The sequence below is a fragment of the Lonchura striata genome, chromosome 14, assembly GCF_050655825.1.
Source record: "Lonchura striata isolate lonStrDom1 chromosome 14, ASM5065582v1, whole genome shotgun sequence".
Lineage (NCBI taxonomy): Eukaryota > Metazoa > Chordata > Aves > Passeriformes > Estrildidae > Lonchura > Lonchura striata.
Window position 1 is genome coordinate 11,631,930 of NC_140716.1, and position 18,913 is coordinate 11,650,842.

The 18,913-nt window shown below is 43.4% G+C and overlaps 1 protein-coding gene across 1 annotated transcript; it reads left to right on the forward strand.

Annotated features, from left to right (window-relative positions):
• Positions 1 to 441: 441 nt before the first annotated feature.
• TMEM114 (transmembrane protein 114) lies at positions 442 to 15,266 on the forward strand. Its single transcript, XM_021539918.3, has 4 exons — positions 442 to 680; positions 1,945 to 2,025; positions 10,455 to 10,592; positions 13,114 to 15,266. The coding sequence occupies exons 1-4, from the start codon at positions 497 to 499 to the stop codon at positions 13,344 to 13,346; spliced, it is 636 nt and encodes a 211-aa protein (XP_021395593.1). The 5' UTR covers positions 442 to 496; the 3' UTR covers positions 13,347 to 15,266.
• Positions 15,267 to 18,913: the final 3,647 nt, after the last annotated feature.

The following is an 18,913-nucleotide window of genomic DNA, read 5'->3' on the forward strand; positions in this document are numbered from 1 at the left end:
CACCAGGTAGTAAATGCCACGCAACTGCTTTCTCCCACATCCCCTTTCAATTTGAAACCTAATTTGGGTTAGAACTGGCCTTTTGAAGTCGGCATCTGGAAGGCACAGAACAAGAGGGAATCTCTCGTAAATATACCAGAAAGGCTGCAGGAGCACCAGCGCTGTCTCTGCTCCCCAGACCTCGCCTTCGGCTTCCTCCTCCGCTCACATCGGCGGTGTTTGGAATGCGGGCGCTCTCTCCCCTCCGAGGCGAGCCCGTCCCGCCGCTGCCGGAGCGGCCGGGATCCCCGTGCCCGTGTTTTTGGCAGCCCGTCCGCGTCCGCGAGCAGCGCGGGCGGGGGCTCGCCCGGGCCCGGGCCCGGCGGCCGGGGCCCCGCGGGGTCTCTGCGGGGCCGGGCCGGGCCGGGCCGGCCGCGGGGTCCCCGGTCCGCCCGCGGGGCGGGGCGCGCTACCTGCGCGGCCGCGGGGCCGGGCGAGGCGCGGCGGCGGCGGCACCATGAGGGTTAACTTGGGCGCGCTCTCCCTCTTCGTGGCCCTGGTGGGACTTTTGAGCTTCATCTTCCTCGTGGTGGCCATCGCGACCGACTTCTGGTACATCATCGATGCCTCCAAGCTGGAGGCGTCCCGGAACGGCACGGACGCGCTCAGCTCGCACTCGGGGCTCTGGCGGACCTGCCGCGGTGAGTGCGCGGGCGGCGGGCCCGGGCAGCGGAGCGCTCCGCCCGCGGGTCGGGGCGCGGGGGTGCGGGGTCCGTCCGGCTGTGGGCATGCAGGGTCAGGCTGAGGGGACGCGGGGATGCGGGGATGGGGTTGCGGGGTCAGGCTGTGGGGATGCGGGGATGGGGATGCGGGGTCCGTCCGGCTGTGGGCATGCGGGGATGCAGGGATACGGGGATGGGGGTGCGGGGTCAGGCTGTGAGGACACAGGGATGGGGCTGTGGGGATGCGGGGTCAGGCTGTGGGGACGCGGGGATGCGGGGATGGGGATGCAGGGTCAGGCTGTGGGGACGCGGGGATGCAGGGTCAGGCTGTGGGGATGCGGGGATGCGGGGATGCGGGGTTAGGCTGTGGGGATGCGGGGATGGGGATGCGGGGATGGGGATGCGGGGTCGGCCCGGCTGCGGGGTCCGGCTCGGGGACAGTGCCCGCTGCCCGCGGAGCTCCGGCTCTACCTGCTGCAAGGGACGGGCGCTCCCCGGCCGTGCCCAGATGCCCGGACCCGCGGGCAGTGCCCTGTCAATACCTCCCGTGTCACTTGCCCAAGGAGACATGGGGAGAGCGAATTTTCTGCTCCTGTAACCTGATTTTACATTAACTTTTAATTCAAGATAATCTAATAAGCGTTAACTGTTTGGAAGGAAGGAGATGTCTTTTCATTTGGCTCAGGAAATTAAGGGGCAAAAGTTCTGGGTTAAAGCCATTGAAATTATAAGTAATAATATAACAAATAAAAACATAAACACTATCTAGTTTATTTACCTAAACAACGCAATTAATTTAAATATAAGTATTATTATGTATCATAATATAGGATTATGATAATCCTATAAATCAATATATAGGATTTTACCCATGTAGTTAATTTATATGCTAGGCATTTAACTTTTGGCTTTGATTCCACTCTTAAAAGGCAGGAGTAAGTAATGTTTGCCATAGGCAAGAAAGGATGTTGTTTCCAGAGGAGCAGGGAGAAGGAACAGGTTACAGGAATTGGCTCTTTGCATTCCCGTTGCAATGAGCTGATGTTTCCCTGTTGACTCCAGTGGTCAGGCCCCACGGGAGCAGCTGATGCTGCACGCTGAAAATCCCCTCATTTCCTCCCCTACCTAGGAGTGGCTGTTTTGGAAGCAGCTGGTATTATATGAATTATATGTACATGCAAAGAAACAAATATATCTGTAGCAAACAGATATAATAGTGTATTTCCCCCCCTTTTTCTAATAGTGAGGAGTGAATGTTACCCTCTGATAAACCCCTTCTGGCACGAAAATGCGAACATCACCGATTCACACAGACAGCTTTTGTGTGAGTAGCATTTATATTATTTTATATTTCCATTCATCCTCCCCTCCCTCCCTGGCCACTTACAAGGACTCATTTCTGATTCAGAGGGAGAAGTCACTGAGAAAGTGTTTTGACTCTGTTTCTGTACAATATCTGTCACTGCTGTGGTCTTTAAGTGTATTTACTGTTGAAATAACCATCTATTTGATGACAAGTTCAGCTAATTTCTTTCACAGGAGCACAACCTCTCTGACTGGAATGGCACAGGAAGGTACACAATTGCCAAAAATAAAGGGCAAAAGTGTTCACAATCACCTCAAAGGAGTTTGATCACTGAAATGCTTAAGAACACATTTAAACTAATTTTAAACACAACTACTTTTCTAGCATTTCAGTGGGATTCCTGGCATTGATAAAAGACTTAAGTATGGGAGAATTTAGGAAAATAAATCAATTACCAAAAGCAGTGTTCAAAGTCTTTGAAGAACATTGTGTTCAAAAACATTAGGTTTCAAATATATTTTCTTATTTTTCTTTAGATTCATTTGTCAGTGCCAGGATGTTTTCAAAAAGTCCAAGTGGAACATTTTCAAATACTTACAAGTATCTCCCAGAAGATGATTTACCATCTTCGCATCATATATTTGGCATAAAACTTTCCTCACACACTTTTGTGTATGGGTTGGTTTTTTCCAATTTTTTTATTTCTTCCTGACTCTGCAGAATACATTTATTTGTCCTGTTTCTTAAAATGGACCATTCTCAAAACCAGCCATTCCCTGGGCTCCAGAGGGGTTTAAAGGGTCTTTAGTTTCTTGGAGCAGCATCTGGTGGTCCAGCAGCCATATAAACACATCAGCAGGGTCAGGACTTAGAGCCCAGCATGTCTCTCTGTGCTTTCCAATAGGAAGTGCCATTTCTTTCATCTTCCAGGCTCCAAACAGAGGCTGCAGCTGCTCCATGGGTCTGAAATCAGTGGAGTCTGAAATCAGGGATTGTCTGCTGGATCACTCGAGCCTTTGAGGGCTCAGCACTTTAACTGAGCCTGCCTGATCATGTTTTAAGTGTTGGCATCTCCACCGTTATGTTGGTGATAGTCCAACATTTCAGGACGAAACAATTTGCTTTTCAAAAGTTGTGTGCATATTTGCAAAAGGTTATTTTTTTCAGGTAAGAGATTGCAGGTCTTCAGTTAAATAAAAAAAAAAACAAACCAAAAAGCAGCACTCTTTTGGTTATAAAAATGATGTTGGCTTGGAAACAAAGGATGGCTCTTTGTGAGTCATGAAGTGTAAGAAAATAGTGGATATGAATAAAAATTGTATTAATAATTATGTTTACAGACTCTTCAGGGCCTTGGAGAGTTTTTTTCTCTCGCTTTCACATCAAACACTGTTTTCATGTTCCTGGAAAAAGATTTCAAGTCTGCAAAGACACTTGCATATTTTATTATAAACAGGCATAGACTGCCTAAAAGTGATGAGAGAAGAAATCAAATATCTTTGATTTCTCTTCAATTGAAATTACCTGCTATGTTTGATTGGAATGCCCTACTGAGTTAACTTTTTGATTTTTTTGCTCAGCTTCAATGCAGTTTCATTGTGGTGAGGCTACAGATCCTCAGCAGTTGCAGCTGAACATAGCAAGTACCATGTCAGTACTTCTTCCTTCCAGGAAATACAGATCTTTTTAAGTGATATCTAGATTAATCAGGTCCTGAGATAGTACCTTGTACATCAGCTTTACTCTTCTCTCTTGAATGTTTCTGACTGGCCACTGAATCATATTTAGGCAGATCATGGCAAACCATCTTCATCTACAACACATTTTAACAAGAATTTTAGAGGGCAATTCTGTGATCATGGATTGCAGTGCAGTTACAGCAGATTCTTCATCTGCTGTTATATGTGGCAAACAAGATAATTGCACAGCTTTAATTGGTTACTTCACAAAAATGATATTTTTCCATCCGTGTGCCTGGGAAGGTGTTTGTGGGGCACAGTCACGTGGGATTAATCTCATTCCATCTAGCTGTACACTCATATTTCTCACTGTTTGATTGGCACTGAATTTCATGAGCTCTGGCAACATCAAACCTATTTCTTTCTGATTATTCCCAAAAAGACTTCAAAGGACTGTCCCCTAAAGTAGGCACTTAAGTAACACATTGGTCACATCCCTCATTCTCCAGAGTTTGAATGCACTTCCTGGCATGTCTGAGCTAGACACAAATAGCAAAGAGATTGGAGAAAGTCTGGGCCTAAGGGGAAACAGAAGTGCTGGCCACTGCCAGAAGACAAACCCTTCATTAGGGAATGAAAAGCCTCCATGGTCCCTTCCTCCACATTTGCAATACCTCCCCTATTCATCCCAGCAGATTCCTTTTAGCTTTATTGTGTACTTCAAATTGAGCTCCTGGCAAATTAAAATAATTGGGTACATGAGTTAAAACCCTGTGCTAGCAGCAATATTACCCAGCCCATCAATCTAGGGCTTGCTAAGCCTGGGACTGTGATGTATTTTCACATCACAGTGCTCTGGAGCTGCTCCTCTAATGGATTGGACACAAAAACACTCTCTCCTCTTCATTAGCCTTCCCTTTCTTCTCTTACCACTCCCCACAGCTGAACATGCAGTGTATTCCCTCCCTCCCCTCAAATGGATAAAATAATTTCCTATTACAGATTGCACTATGGCCTGGTTATTTGTTTAAAACAACAGCCATTGTCTGAAGAAAAATACCACTTGACTGCCTACCACTAGCTTTTCTGAAACTTCTGCATTAATAAAATTCTTTTTCACTGGAGATGTACACTTTCCTCTGGCTCACACAGGAATAAAATGAAAGTATCACTTTCTATAATTTAGACAGTTATTAGAGTCTCTTGGTGACTACTAGGATTAAAGATAGCCCTCTGAAAATTCCCCTTAGAATTTAAATTTGTCAGCAAAGACACCCCTGATGTTTTGCCTTGCCATGTGTTCTCCTGTGCCAGCTATGGCAGACAAGCAGCAAGAGCAACATTTTTCATGATGAGCTGAATCTATCTCTCTCTAAATGACAAAATAAGGATGTCACTGACTTCAAAGGCAGCTGCATCGAATTCTGAGCAGCTTCTCCATTTTCCAGTAGCAGAAATGTAACATCCAAAATCAGATCTAGATGTTGAGGAGCACACACAGAGAGAGGGAAGCTGCTGAGTAGAAGGAATGGCAGTGCTTAATCAGCTGAAACCTTTTCCCCCAGAGTTTGAGCTTTCTAAAAGAATTTCTTAAAAGAAAGGAGAAACCCAAACAAGAAACCTCAACTTGTTATACTGGTGAAAAGTTGCTCTTAGACATTTTTGTCATATAAATATTTTCCATTTATCAAAGCCTATGTCATTAATAAAGAATAAATGCCATTACAGATTTAGCTGAAGGCAGCACCAGTGTAATCCTCGCAAAATGAAAAATACTGTAAATATTTCTATTCAAAACCACACCATTTCTCTTGAATCTCAGCTTTGCACTTGAGCTGCTGCAGGGTCCCACCAGCACTGCAGAGCTTGGGCTGAAGTTATGAAAAATAATGTGAGAAGAACAGCTTTTCTTTCTTACTTGTCTGTGTGACACATAAACCATCTCCATAAGGTACCTCCAAGGTAAGGTTAAGCCTCTGCTGATTTTTTGTCAGAGATTTGGACATTATGGCCAGTGATTGGTTTCCTTTTACAGGTCCATTTTTAGTGCTTTCCTCTATTTCTGACCCATCCAGAAATGAACACTTAATGGATGTGGTTTCCACTCATATTGTTTTTCCTGTTATAAAATCAAGACTGGAGCGTGCAGCTGCCCATGCACCACTGTTTTAAGTATTCTCCCCAGAGTATTTTTATTTTTTCTTTTTTAGACACGAATGTAACTGGAACCACAAGGCTGCAGACAAGTTCATGCTTCCTGCAGGGAAATGATCTTTGCAGCAGAGGCAGCTCTGATACCTCAGTTGTTTTAATGTAACAGCTGCCTTGGTTTCTTCCTCAACAAAATGGGTTTAATAGTACAGATAAACTTGTTTGGATTTCCTCACAGCATGTGGACCCTGTAATAGTCATGCACCAGCTGCTTTCACACTTCACCCCGCTCCATTTTTACTGAGTTGGAGTTTATAATGCTAGAAAGAATGCTCTATTCTTTGGCCACTGTGACATTTTTTCTTGAGGATTTACAGTTCTTTGCAAATTTTCTTTTGGTTTTAAGCTCCCAGAAGGAAACAGCTGGGGCTGGAGCAAGAGCCATTTCAGAGGCCAAGTGAAATAAGACCCAAATGATGCACACAGAAATTCTGGCTTAACTGGTCTGCTAGGTGTGTACCTGTTTCTGAGCAACAGTGCACTGTTCCTTCAGAGAGGTGCCAGTGGACATCTGCTCCAGTACTTGCTGTAGATACAACAGCAAATATATACAGAAATCCAGGATAACTGAGGCCTAACCAGTGACAAGTTCTGATGAATATTCTCATTTTCAGATTCATTGGTACCCCAGCAACAGCATGTGAGCCACAGTGCATTGCTCACATTCATCATTCTACCCATTCCTGCTACTGCAGATTTTGTCAGTGCCACCTGCTCCAGGACTAGCATAATTTTATTTCTGCTGTCTGCAATTGGTTTTCCTGTTTAGCTCAGAGATTTTTTGAGAAAAGCAGGAAGCCCAAAGATGTAATGCACAGACCAGAGCCTGGCTAATCATCCTGGAGACCCCTAACTCTGTGAGCAATCCTCCTCCATCACCTTTTCTCTGTTGCACAGCAGGAAACCCAGGCCTTCCTATCCATGTGGCCCAAGACCAGAAGACTCACATTGAGCCACAGACAAGTTCTTTCAGTTGTTCATTGGTTTTGTAAGTTGTTTCCTTACTTTCTTCCTAGCAAGCAGGCCAGACTTTCTGTGTGCACTGTTTCTTCTTGGCTTTGCCAAGTCCTTCTGGAGCAGCCCCATCGGTTTTGACAAGTGCCAGGAGTCTGTTTCAGCTGGAGGCTTTTGTCTTTCTAACTGGCTGTGTAGTTACTGCTGGGCAACACAAACAGACCCTTAATTAAGCTCTTCTGAGCTGCTGCCATTTGGAGTATTTCTGATGAGGTGATATTACAGATTTCTAGGCACTATTTGCTATTATAAGCTGTGCAAACAAATCCAAAGTTAGTTTGAAGCAATTAAGCTGCAGGATGTTAACAGGAGATGATTAACAAAACTGCTGGGCTTGCACTTGCTTACTTCTGACACTGCGCAGTGTTTCTATTCCATTCCACACATTTCTCTCACAAACAACCCCTCAACAACTGTGTTGGGCGATAGTTTAGAGATGCCTGCCAAATTCTCAGTTCTGGACACACACTGCAGATGTCATTTTTACAGATATTTGGCCAGAGCTCTAGTAAAAGAGCTTTGGCTAACTAATGTAAAACTTCAGTAACCACGATTAAGCAATTTGATTATTTTTTGCTTCAAAGAAAGGGAGTGTTTTTTAAAAGTTTATGAGCTAGTTTCAGTATTTCCAAGATTAAACCATTGGATCTTTCATGTAATAGGGAACTCAGGTGTTGAGAAATAGATATGGGAAACTGAATTCTGTTTTATAACAAAGTGCACGTGCCTCTTCTTGTGCAAAATGCTTAGGGTGTTTTTTCTTTTTCCAGTACTAGAACAATTTCATCAATGTTAAGACAGTTATATGTTTATACATAATGTATAAATGTGTATTTCAACAGAAACTAAAAAAACACTAACATGACTGCAAAATGAATGTTTTAACTTCTTTCAAAGATGATTACTGAAGACAGAAGCACAGTAAAGATATTTTAAGTAATTTTGTTCTATAAACTAATTCTGTTCCTCTAATCAAGGAATATAATGGCATAATATCATATGCCAGATGGCATGAATTCAGATTTCTGAGTGGTTTCCATGGCAGCATTTTAGAGTAAGTTTCCCAGTCAGTTTCAGATTTCATAGTACAAATGAGTATTAGATATTGAACTAGAACACCGGAGATTAGAAAAGTACTATTTAACCAAATAGAATTCACTAAATATTTGATTTTTAAAAGCTACCAGTGATTAATGAGAAGTGTGATCCCAGCTGTGGGTAGGAAAAGTAAGGCTCTGTCACAGTGAGGTTTCTGGGTTTCAGCTGAGCTATCCCTAAACCCTATATTTTCACTGAAGAGGGCATAAAATCAGAGTTATTCTGATACTGCAATTGTCACAGATGATTAATGTAATCTAGGAAACTCCCAAGGATGCTCTGGTATGGTTTTCTTTTCCCTTTCCTTCCTCAAGTTCCATTCAGAGTGTGTTTTGCTCACCCACACATGTCCTGACTCAGGGTGCAGTAGCTGAAATCACACCATGACAGGAAAATTCACAGAATTGGCAAGTTAGTGCTGCTGTCCTGAGGTGGAGTTTGTCAGCAGTGACTTGGGCTGGTGAGGGACACCTGGAAAGTCACAAGGCAGAGAGCCAGCCATGAACTTGGTGATCTTTGTTCTCTCTCAGCAAGGCCAGCTCTGAGGACAGAGTTGCACCGTTCTTACTTTTATACTTTGCAAATGTTAACTGCATCCTCCCAAGGCTTTTTCACCTTTTACTGCTAAGATGACACATGGTTGTCAGAATGGTGGGGAATAATCAAAATGAGACCAAATAACCCTCAGCAAGCTCAAATGTGGCTGCAGACCACTCTTGTGCTGCTGCTGCCTCTGTGGAATACGAGAACTGAGTGGGTTCCCCATCTCTCTTCTGTCACCCTGTGCCTCATCCCATCCCCAGCCACCACCACGGGAAACTCCTGAGCCAAGTTCCATGGCTATGTCTCATCTTGGAGTTCAGCTGAGGTTTGCAGGCAGATTTGACATGCTGGCTTGTTCCCAGGAAGCTGAGGACTGATCTGGCTGTTGGCACTGAGAATTGCTTGAGGTCTGTGCTTGTTGGCCAGGAAAGCAGCCGTGGCCAGTTTTGCTGAAGGAGGGCCCAGGGAGCATCCTCAGCTTTAGAGTCAAAGAGGGGAAGTGCTCTCTTCAATGCAGAATGTTGAATTCATGATTTCTGAGCATCAGCTGGTTCTGATGTCAGCATATGTGGGACTGGAAACGAAAATATAATACCAGAAGCAGAAAAAACTCCCAAAATTGTCCCCTCCCAAAACTTTGTCATTTGCCACTTTTTTTTGTTTTTGTTTTTTTGTTAACATGTTCTGTGCTACGCAAAACAATATCTGGAAACTACATTCTACTCAAGTACCAACATCAACAGTGTCTGCCTTGATGCCATGCAGACCCTGGCTAACCCTGGAACTGAACAGAGATGTACACAATTGTGTCTGATTTTGTAATGCTACTGTTGAGGATGAGCCAGTGGCAGATGCAGTAGCTCCAATTCCAAGGGCAGATACAGTGACTTGAAAAAATTATTTGATCACACACCAAGTGTGAGCTCTTAAGTGATTCCTTTTCCTAAGCTAATGGTGTATTGTTCTTCTGTGAAATTAAAAGAGACAATGAAGCCTACACCTCTTCAGAATATGGATTTTACATTTTCTTTTCACAGTTACTCTGCACTTTACTTTGGGATGAAAAAAATTGATACTGGAATTACTTTTTTTTTGGTTATTATTCTAAAGTAAGGTTGGGTTGAATGTTGTGGATAGATTACATCAAAGGGAACAATGACACAATAATGGTTTATGATGGAAAAAAAACAGGGTGATATGAAAAAATACATAGCAACCCTCTGTTTACAGAGCTATTAAAATGTTATAGGGATCAAGAAAGACTAATGTAAAACATTTAGCATGGGAGGAAGCAAGGAGGATAGGTTAATGCACTTAGTGAAGCTGCTGTAGAAAACAGTGACAGACAGAACCAGAGCTGGATGGGAAAATTTACCTCTAGTTGATGGTCAGCTGCAGCAAAGGAAAAGGTCAGCAATTTGTTATATCAGTGCAGCAGAGGACACGTGACAGGAGAGAAACCTTTAATCAAAGCTTGGCTGGGCCTCACCTCCCAGGCAGAGCAGTGTGATTCACATCACAGGGCTACTTCTCATTAAGGTTGCCAGTGCCTACGTGGTATGCAGGGCACCACCTGATATCCAGCTGGCTCAGGAGCTGAGGACAGTTTGATTGCTCATCTGTATCTGTGTAGATATATCCTCTCTCTCTATCTGTGGTGTCTGTTTGAATCACAGGCTGTAATCCTGTGAGGGTTTGTTCTGTTTGTTACCTTTACCTCCATACCATATGCTTGTCCTGCTGATTTACACTGAAAACCCAAGGGGTTGCCCAGTTTCTTGTTTGTGCAGCACAGAATGAGGCTTTGATCCTGATCAGGGGCTCTGCACTTAGTAATTATTGGTACATCCACTGACACCATAATAAAATATTCCAGTATTAACATTCTTCATTTTTCTTCAGATATGCACGGAACATTTGTCATCCTGATGCCCCTCAGCCTGATACTGATGATTTTTGGAGGAATGACTGGATTCATCAGTATTCTTGCCAGGGCCTACCTACTGCTGCTAATGACGGGACTGCTTTTCCTTTTTGGAGGTACTAAATCCAACTCCTGGCCTAACTGTTTTAGATAACAAGAGCTCGTATCTGGGAAACATCACTTTGTTTCCCAGGGAATAAAAGCAAGAATTTGCTTTCAAAATTATGCTGGTGTTCATTCACCTGGTGTCTGCTGGGGCCCTGGTTCAGGAACAGAGATACTTAGGAAAGGCAAATATCCCTCCTTGGGGAGTGAGACACCTCGGAACAATCTGTGTTTGCTGTGCCCATTAACACAAAAGATTCAGTAACTTCTCAGCATGGTGCACAAATCTTTGCAGACAGGCTAATGGGGTGATGGAAAAGTGACCGTGGAATTACTAAATGGTAGGCTTGCACAGATTTTGCAGCTATTAAGAAAACGGAAGTTTTTAAAAAGGCATTTGCATTGAGTTCCTGAAAAGGGAATTCCTGGTTTAGCCGCACTGCTAGTTTTGATCTAGAGTGGTGTCCCCAAACTGTGGGTCACAAAAGGAAACCCCCAAAAGTTATTTTATTTGGAGTGTAACATTTCAATTTGAAGCTAGTAAAATACTTTTACACTTCCTTTTATATTTTTCTTTCCTGCTGTATCCAAACACACTGTGTTTAGAAAGTTATTTATGAATTAAAAAACCTAAAACTATCCTGTCAAAGTAGGAAAACTGTGTTTAAATCTGCATCTTCTGTTTCAAACAGATTTTCAGTGCTATTTCACAATGTAACTTAAAATGGAAATTTTTCCTAGCAGAAAAGGGGATCCTCAGAATTGGCTCTCATCAACTGCTCATACAGTCCTATTTTTAAGAAGAAAATGCTAAGAGATTGCTGGAAGCAAATGCTGCTGTCTCAAAGCCTTGACTGAGCTTTTTAGTCTGAAGTGCTCTAACACCAACCAACCACCCCCCATTATGATTGTCTCCTAAAAAGAAGAGCAAGTTCTAATTCCTCAGAAGAGCAGAAAGCTGCATTCACTGAAAAGGCTGGTGGGAAACTGCTCCAAATAGTCAGTGAGAGATGAAAAGCTGTCAAGTGCCAAGCATGATTATCCCACTGGGGAGTGGAGCAGGCGCCTTTCTAAGCTGTTTGGGGCTGCAAAGAGGGAAAGGAAACACAGGATTGTCAGGAGAGGGCTTGAGGAGGTTCTGGGCATGCAGCTGGGCAGGAAAACATGAACAGACTCAGGGTGGTCTTTGGCTGAGACCAACCCCCCATCCTGCTCTGGCTGGGTGCACAGAACAGTTTTGTAGGACACTCAAATTCACAAAATTCAGTATTAGGTAGCTCTGTCTCAGCAGAAAGATATTTGGAGATGCCATTCCAGAAATGTGGGTTTTTTTAAACCCTCAGAACTGGTATGTTCCACTGGTCAGAACATCCTATAGGCTTCTGTTTCTTTTTTTTTTTTTTTTTTTAAGAGAATTTGCACAGAATTCAGTGCACCTTGTTGAAAATGTCAACAAATCAGTCTTTTCCATTTCTCCTGACAAAATGTATGAAGCAATTTCCCCCACTCCTTGCTGAGGACTAGAATAAGGTACAGGCATCAGATGATGGTTAAAATCAGGACTATGAGCATGAATTTGAACTGATGGATAACCCAATACCCTTCTATCTTGGTTTGCTGCTAATCAAACATATTTCTGGCAAAAAGGCATCTCATCAGGACTTACTGTAATTTAACAGAAAGCTGTATCAAAATTTTCTCTCTCAGAATCAAATCCACTATTTTGTCCTGAAAGTGTTTAGTACATACCTTCCCTAGGCTGCAGTCCTTTTATCCAGGGCCTTTTCTGCTGCTGATCCAGTAAAGGGTGATTTCCATCGGTGCCTGTCCTTTGACTGACAGGGATGTCAGGCTCAGGATGCAGTGTGTACCTGTTCCAGGTGTGCCATTCTTCACATTTGTTACCTTTTGAACAGTCTTTCCATTCTGAAAGCATCTGGCTCCTTGTTTGAGTGCCCTTATTAATTTATTTGTAGTCTGTCCCAAAGGTGTCTTTGACTCAGGTATTTGGAAGGGATGGGCAGTCACGGCAGCAGAGCACTTGGTGGGAGGTAATAGTTGAAGACTAACAAATTTACATTAAACACTCAAAACTGACAATACTCAGGAAACAGCCTCCATGCAGTGACCTGAAATGCAAGAATCAGTGTCTCTGTGGGCTTTCTTGCATACAGGGAGATAACTGTCCACAATGCTCAGCAGTGAGGAATCAGGCAACATTACAATGCAGTTCTGAAAAGAGATGCACCTGCATTAGATACCGGTGAAACACAGGACTCGATTTCTGTGAGGGAGGCTTGCTGCCAGGTGCTGTGGTTCAGTCTTTAACAGTGGGAACACATTATTCTCAGTGGACACAAGTAACCCTGCCTTTACTTCCCTCTCACCCTCATTGCCCAAGAAACCAATCTCAGGTAGATTTCAAAGATAATCTGTAAATATGGCCTGGCTAGATTACGAAGAACATATCCAATTGATTGTTTTTAGTTTCTTCAGTGGCTGCTAAGTAGCTGAACATGTTTCTCTTTTCAGCTCTTGTTACCCTTACAGGGATCAGTGTCTATATTGCATATTCAGCTGCTGCCTTCCAAGAAGCTGTTTGCCTCCTGAGGAGCAAGGATCTCCTGGTGGAAATCGATATCAGGTTTGGCTGGTCCCTGGCACTGGTCTGGATCTCCTTTGTGGCAGAAGTGCTCACTGGGGCCGTGTTCCTGCTGGCAGCAAGAGTGGTGGGTCTGAAACGGCAGCGTGAGCAGACTTTATGAGCAACAGGTGCCTTTGCAAGAACAGAGCCCTGCAGAGCCTGGAATTGGGATTACTTGGTCCATCTGGTCACTGGGGGCAATAAGAGTGCAAGGCTGAGTATCTTGTCAGCTGCTGTAAGCCTTTTTCCTCACAGGTGGCTGTAAAACACAAAGACTGGTAAATCAGTAAAACATTCCAGGTGTTGTCAATTAGGAAACCCTGGTGTCCTTAGGAGAGAGTGCATTGCAGTGTTTGTATTTCCAGAATAATTTCAGCTGGCAGCTCATCAGACATCTCCATTTGTTGCTTAGAACAAGGCAGATTTCTTGCTTTCTTTTCTCTTTTCTGCTGTCTCAGCAGAGTGCCTCAGAGTACCTTGCAGGCCAGATTTTGGTTTCTCCCAAGAGCTCTTAAAAGGATGTGGACTTGTTGCAGTGAGTGCAGAGGAGGCCATGAAGATTCTCAGAGGACTCTGGAGAGGGACTGAGAGAGCTGGGGTGGTTCAGCATGGAGAAGAAAAGGCTCTGGAGAGACCTTAAAGCCCCTCTCAACACCTAAAGGGGCTCCAGGAGAGCTGGACAGGGTCTTTAGACAGGTGGTTGGAACTAGATGATACTTCACATCCTTTCCAACCCAAACCATTCCAGGATCCTGCAATCCAGCAGATGGTAGTGGCTGTGATGCTGAAGTTCTCCAGTGCACTGCAAGAGAAAGATACAGCTGTTTTCCAGATGTTCTAACTGCTGGAGACAGCCCCAGTCTCTCAATGATCAGGCTACATACTGCCCTCCTTCAGCTTATTACTAGCTGCCTTTTCAACTCTGCAATTCAGGAGATGTATCTGATATATTTTCCAGTTTTTACTTTGCAGTTTTTATGATGCTTCTTTTTGATGAAGTTTGTGCACATGCTTTGTGCTGGAATGTTTATCTTGTGCTGAAACTCCTGAGTAAACTGAACATGCAGGACACATGAAATTAATTTTGGGTGCCAAGCAATCTAGATTTTTCTCTTCAGTGCCCATAGATGTTACTGAAGGAATTTCCCCCTGGCTCCTGTGCTGAATAGATATTTGAATGTGATAACAGCTCCACTCCATTTCTGATAGATCATGTATTTCTGGAGCCTCAGCACTCTGCAGTTCAGGACTGTGCCTCAGGAGCTGCGTCAGGCACCCTCTGTCCCTTGTACATTCTCCAGCAGCACAAAGGGCATCATTCACCTACCTCTGTTAAACACCAGAACAATTTTACCAGTGTGTCCTGTGTTAAAGATTCACTCTGACCAAGCTCAGCTCTTAGTCCCAAAGTACCAATGCTTTTATGAAAAAATAGTGGCAGGGAGCTCCTGAGAGCTGACAGACTTTGGAGATAGAAGGGAGCATTTAATGCCATGCTGTGAATGGAGAACTGAGCCAGAAAACTTGTCCAAGGTGACATGAAACCAGAGTTTCTGAATCCTGGGCTAAGGCCTTACTTGTCAGATCTTGTGTGTTATTAGAATTAAATAGGGTTTAAAATCCTGATAGCCTGAGCAGTAGAAATTCTGTGACTAACTAATATAATTTTATAATTCTTAGTTGCTCCCACATTGATTTCAGGTATTTTCCATGTTGCCTTATGTTGGGACCATGTAATTGAGTCATTTTACAAGTTAAAGCATACCAAATCAGCTCTATAAGAAGTGTAAGGAAAAAATCCTTTGTAGTCAAAATTCCATGTGCTTAAGTGAATTATATAAAATGTAATTCTCTGTTTTGGTGCTGGTGAAACAATTTATAAAGCAATTTGTATGATGTTATTAATTCATATAAGCTGTAACAGTAAAATATCATCTGAGTTATTTTTTGAATGTTTATTACAGATGTTATTTTGAAGTGGTTTTGAGTGTTGTAAAATTAAATAAAATGACATCTCAGAGTGGGAATTATTTGCCAAGACATGAAAGAACTAAGATATTTATTTTTCTTTAACTTTTTCTGCAGATTTATTCTACTGTTTTTATAATGTTTTTGAAGTTCCTGTGTCAGATGTGGTAGGTATTAGAAAGATACTTACACAGCTGCAATATAAAATACTCAAGTGATCAAATCTAATTAGCAAGCCAATGAATCTCTTATTGAATTAGAGCAATTCTCATTTCCATGGCTCTCCTAAATTTCTCATTCTGGCTTCCTGCAATAACTGGCACAATGGTAATAAAGAGTATCTTCTGCTCCTGAACGTTTGCGTAACCCCTGAATTTCTCTGAAATTCTTTCTGAATACAAAGAACAAAAGATGGTTTGGAATAGTCAAATTAGCATTGAACATTTTGAAAAATCATACTGGGAAGAGGAAACATTCTAGAAAGGACTTTATGCAATTTGAAAAAATGACCTTATCAACTTCTTCCTCTTACTGAAATTAATGTTTATTTAATACCATGTTCTTTGTTATGTTTTCCCCAAAATACTTTACTGAGATGAGGACAGAGACTGCTCCCATTACTTTCTGGTGAATTGCAAACTCATTGGTAATTTGCCACATCGAAAGTGAAGAAAAACAGATGCACAGAGCAGAGCAGCACTGCCTGAGAGTGCTCACAGCTCCTGCCCAGCACCAGGCACTCCTTTAAGGACTTCTTGAGGGGTGGCAGAGAAGGACAGGGGAGGTCAGAAGAATCCTTGGATGTGAAAAATGTGGAAATATTTATTCCACATAAGATGTTTAGAGGCCATGCTGGTGAATGCAATGCAGCCGTGGCATCACAAGGATTCAGTGTGTGCCTGTGCTGTTCCTGCAGAGCAGTCCCTGTGTCCCACCTCTGATGGCCAGGGGGACAGAACTGCTTTGGGCAGAGCTTCAGTCCAAGGAAACCCAGCTTTGTTACCACTGATCCTCAGCCAATCGTTCCTGTGGGTGCCAAAGTCACTCTATCACACCCTTTATCACAGGGCACACACATCTGCTGAGTTTGGGACCAGGTAAGGGCAGGGATAAGTCACTTGCCAATTACTGTCATGGGCAAAACAGACTCAGCTTGAGGAAATTAGGTTAATTTATTATTAATCGGAGTAGGAGAATGAGAAATAAACCTAAATCTTAAAAGCATCTTCTACTCACCCCTCCCTTCTTTCCAGGCTTAACTTTACACAATCCTCTGCCTCCTGTCCCCTGAATGGCATGGTGGGACAAAGGATGGGGGTTCAGTCTGCTCATCACATGTTGCTTGTGAAGCATCTTCCTCCTCAGGGAGGGGACTCGTCACACTCTCCCCCTGCTCCAGCATGGGGTCCCTCCCAAAGGACCATGAGCTCCTCCAGCGAGGTCTTCTCCTGTGCCAGAGCTCACCCTGGGTCAGGGGTGGCTCCGTGTGGTGGAAAAGTCTCTCCTCCACCCCGAGCTTCCAAAGAAAGGCTCAGCAGTCTCTGTTGTTTGGTCTCAAGGCAGTTTATTGCAAGTTATCTAAAATATCTTCTTCTGGGGCTGCTGTGGTTTGCTCAGAGCTCAGGCAGAGGCACACACACACCCTGACATCCTCTCTGACCCCGACTGCTTCTTCTCCCTCTCTGCCCAGGGCTGCTGCTGTCTTTTATATGGGACATTATGTGTGACATGGTTACAGTTTTTCCCCAATGCCTATTACCTATATTAAATGGTGCTTTTCTACTCTAAACCAATCTGTGAGTGCCAACATCACCAAGAACATGGAGGTGAGGAAGAAGAAAGAGGGAGGACAGGGCAGGCCCAGATCCCTCCATCTTAAAACCTCTGACCCCCATGTACAAAACCCAAACCCCCCTGTACAGGACTTAAAACCCCCCCTATACAGCACTCAAAAATCTTCCTAGTTAAATTGCAAAAATTACACTTTTTCCTGTTGCTAAGGCATTGTTTTACTGCAGTACCTCCTCTGCTTTACACATCAGCTTTAACCCTAATTAAGCCCTCAAACTTTGCCCTCCCTTTTTGCAGCAGCCCTGTCACACCCAATTTGGGATGCTCCCAGTTTATCCTGCGGGCCAATCACACTTTTTACAGCACAAATCACCGTGGATGCTCTCAGCTGAGGGACCTTTTCTCCTTGGAAAGGTTTGCACAGAAGCAGTGGTCTGTGCTGACATCTCATGGCTGCTCTGAGAACTTGGCTCAGTTTGGGAAGAACCCCTTCAGCACTTGCAAAACAGCCAGGCAGACCCATGGGCTGTCAAAGATCTTAAAGGTCTTCTCCAGCCTAAACTAATCTGTGATTCTCTACTAATTTTTGCATGGAAGAGCAGAGAAGACTGTCATGCTCAGTACAGCCTTGCTCCTGTGTTTTAACCACAGGGTGAGAGATTCTAATGCAGGAACTGCTGACTCCCAGTCAGCAACACCTCTGAGCTGCTGGCATCTGGAGTTAAAATATCAGCTGTTGGAAAATATGCTGATAACCATCATCTTTTTAAAACATAAAAACCACAAAAAAAATCTTAAATGTTTTTATGCTGCTGTTCTTAGGAGATACAGCATGGTTATGTTTTGATTTAGATCAAGCAACACAGTTTTTTAATACTTTTGTGGCATAAATGTTGAAATTAATAGCTGGAGCTAATCAAATTGAATATCTGAGGAGACAAAAAAACCCAAAAAAATGTATCTTTATGTCATGGCTTATTTCCATGGTATGACAGACTGTCTAAGAATTGAATAATTGAACCTGACTTCAGGCTTGTCCAGACAATCTAAGAGAAGTTCTGGAGGAAACAACATGCTGCATTTTATTGTGGCTCTTAATTTTTACCCTCTTTCCATAATTTTTTGAGGAAGAAAGTCAGGAAGTTGTGCTCCCAGTATGACTGAATAAACTCCCAGCATTACTGAATTTTGAAATTATGCAACAACTGTCAAAGCAGAAGAGACCAAATCTAACCTCTCACAATTATGAGATTCAGTCTTCCTTTGCTAGTAACTGTGGCAGCATTATCCACTCCAGAGCTATGAATATATCTCTGCACAGACTCTTCAGGCACAGCTGTAATTCTCCCAAGCCCAATGACTAGGATAAAGCATCCCCTGAAGAAAAAAATATTCTTAGCTGTGGTGCAGCATTGACTTGCTAGACTTACATGTTGGATGAGCAGCATTTGGGGATAATTCCTTCATCCCTGGACTGTGCTCCCAGGCAGATGAACAGCAGCAGGTTTGGAAGCTGCAGTGTTAGAGGGAAAGGAAGAGGGAAGCAATGCCATACCCACTGTGACTGAAGTGGCACTGACAGATTGAAATCTCTCCTTCTGTGTGACCAAGTTTCTCAGCCTACTGGTGAAGGAAACCCATCCTTGTGATCTTACAGGAACCTTGCATGTTCCATCAACACTGAGGGCAAGGCACTGAAGTTAGTATTTGTAAAACTGCCAGAAAGAAAGGGATATGGGACTTCAGGAAGGCAAATATTCATCAGTTAATGAGTTACTGCTTATCAGCCAAGCTGTCACAATCAAATGTATTAATGCTCCCAAGTCACCTCCCATCACTCTTGGATGTTAAAATGCATTTATTCAGCACAGCATCTCTCCAGCCTGGTCCTGTTCACACAATGGTTTAAGTTATTTGGCTTAATATTTC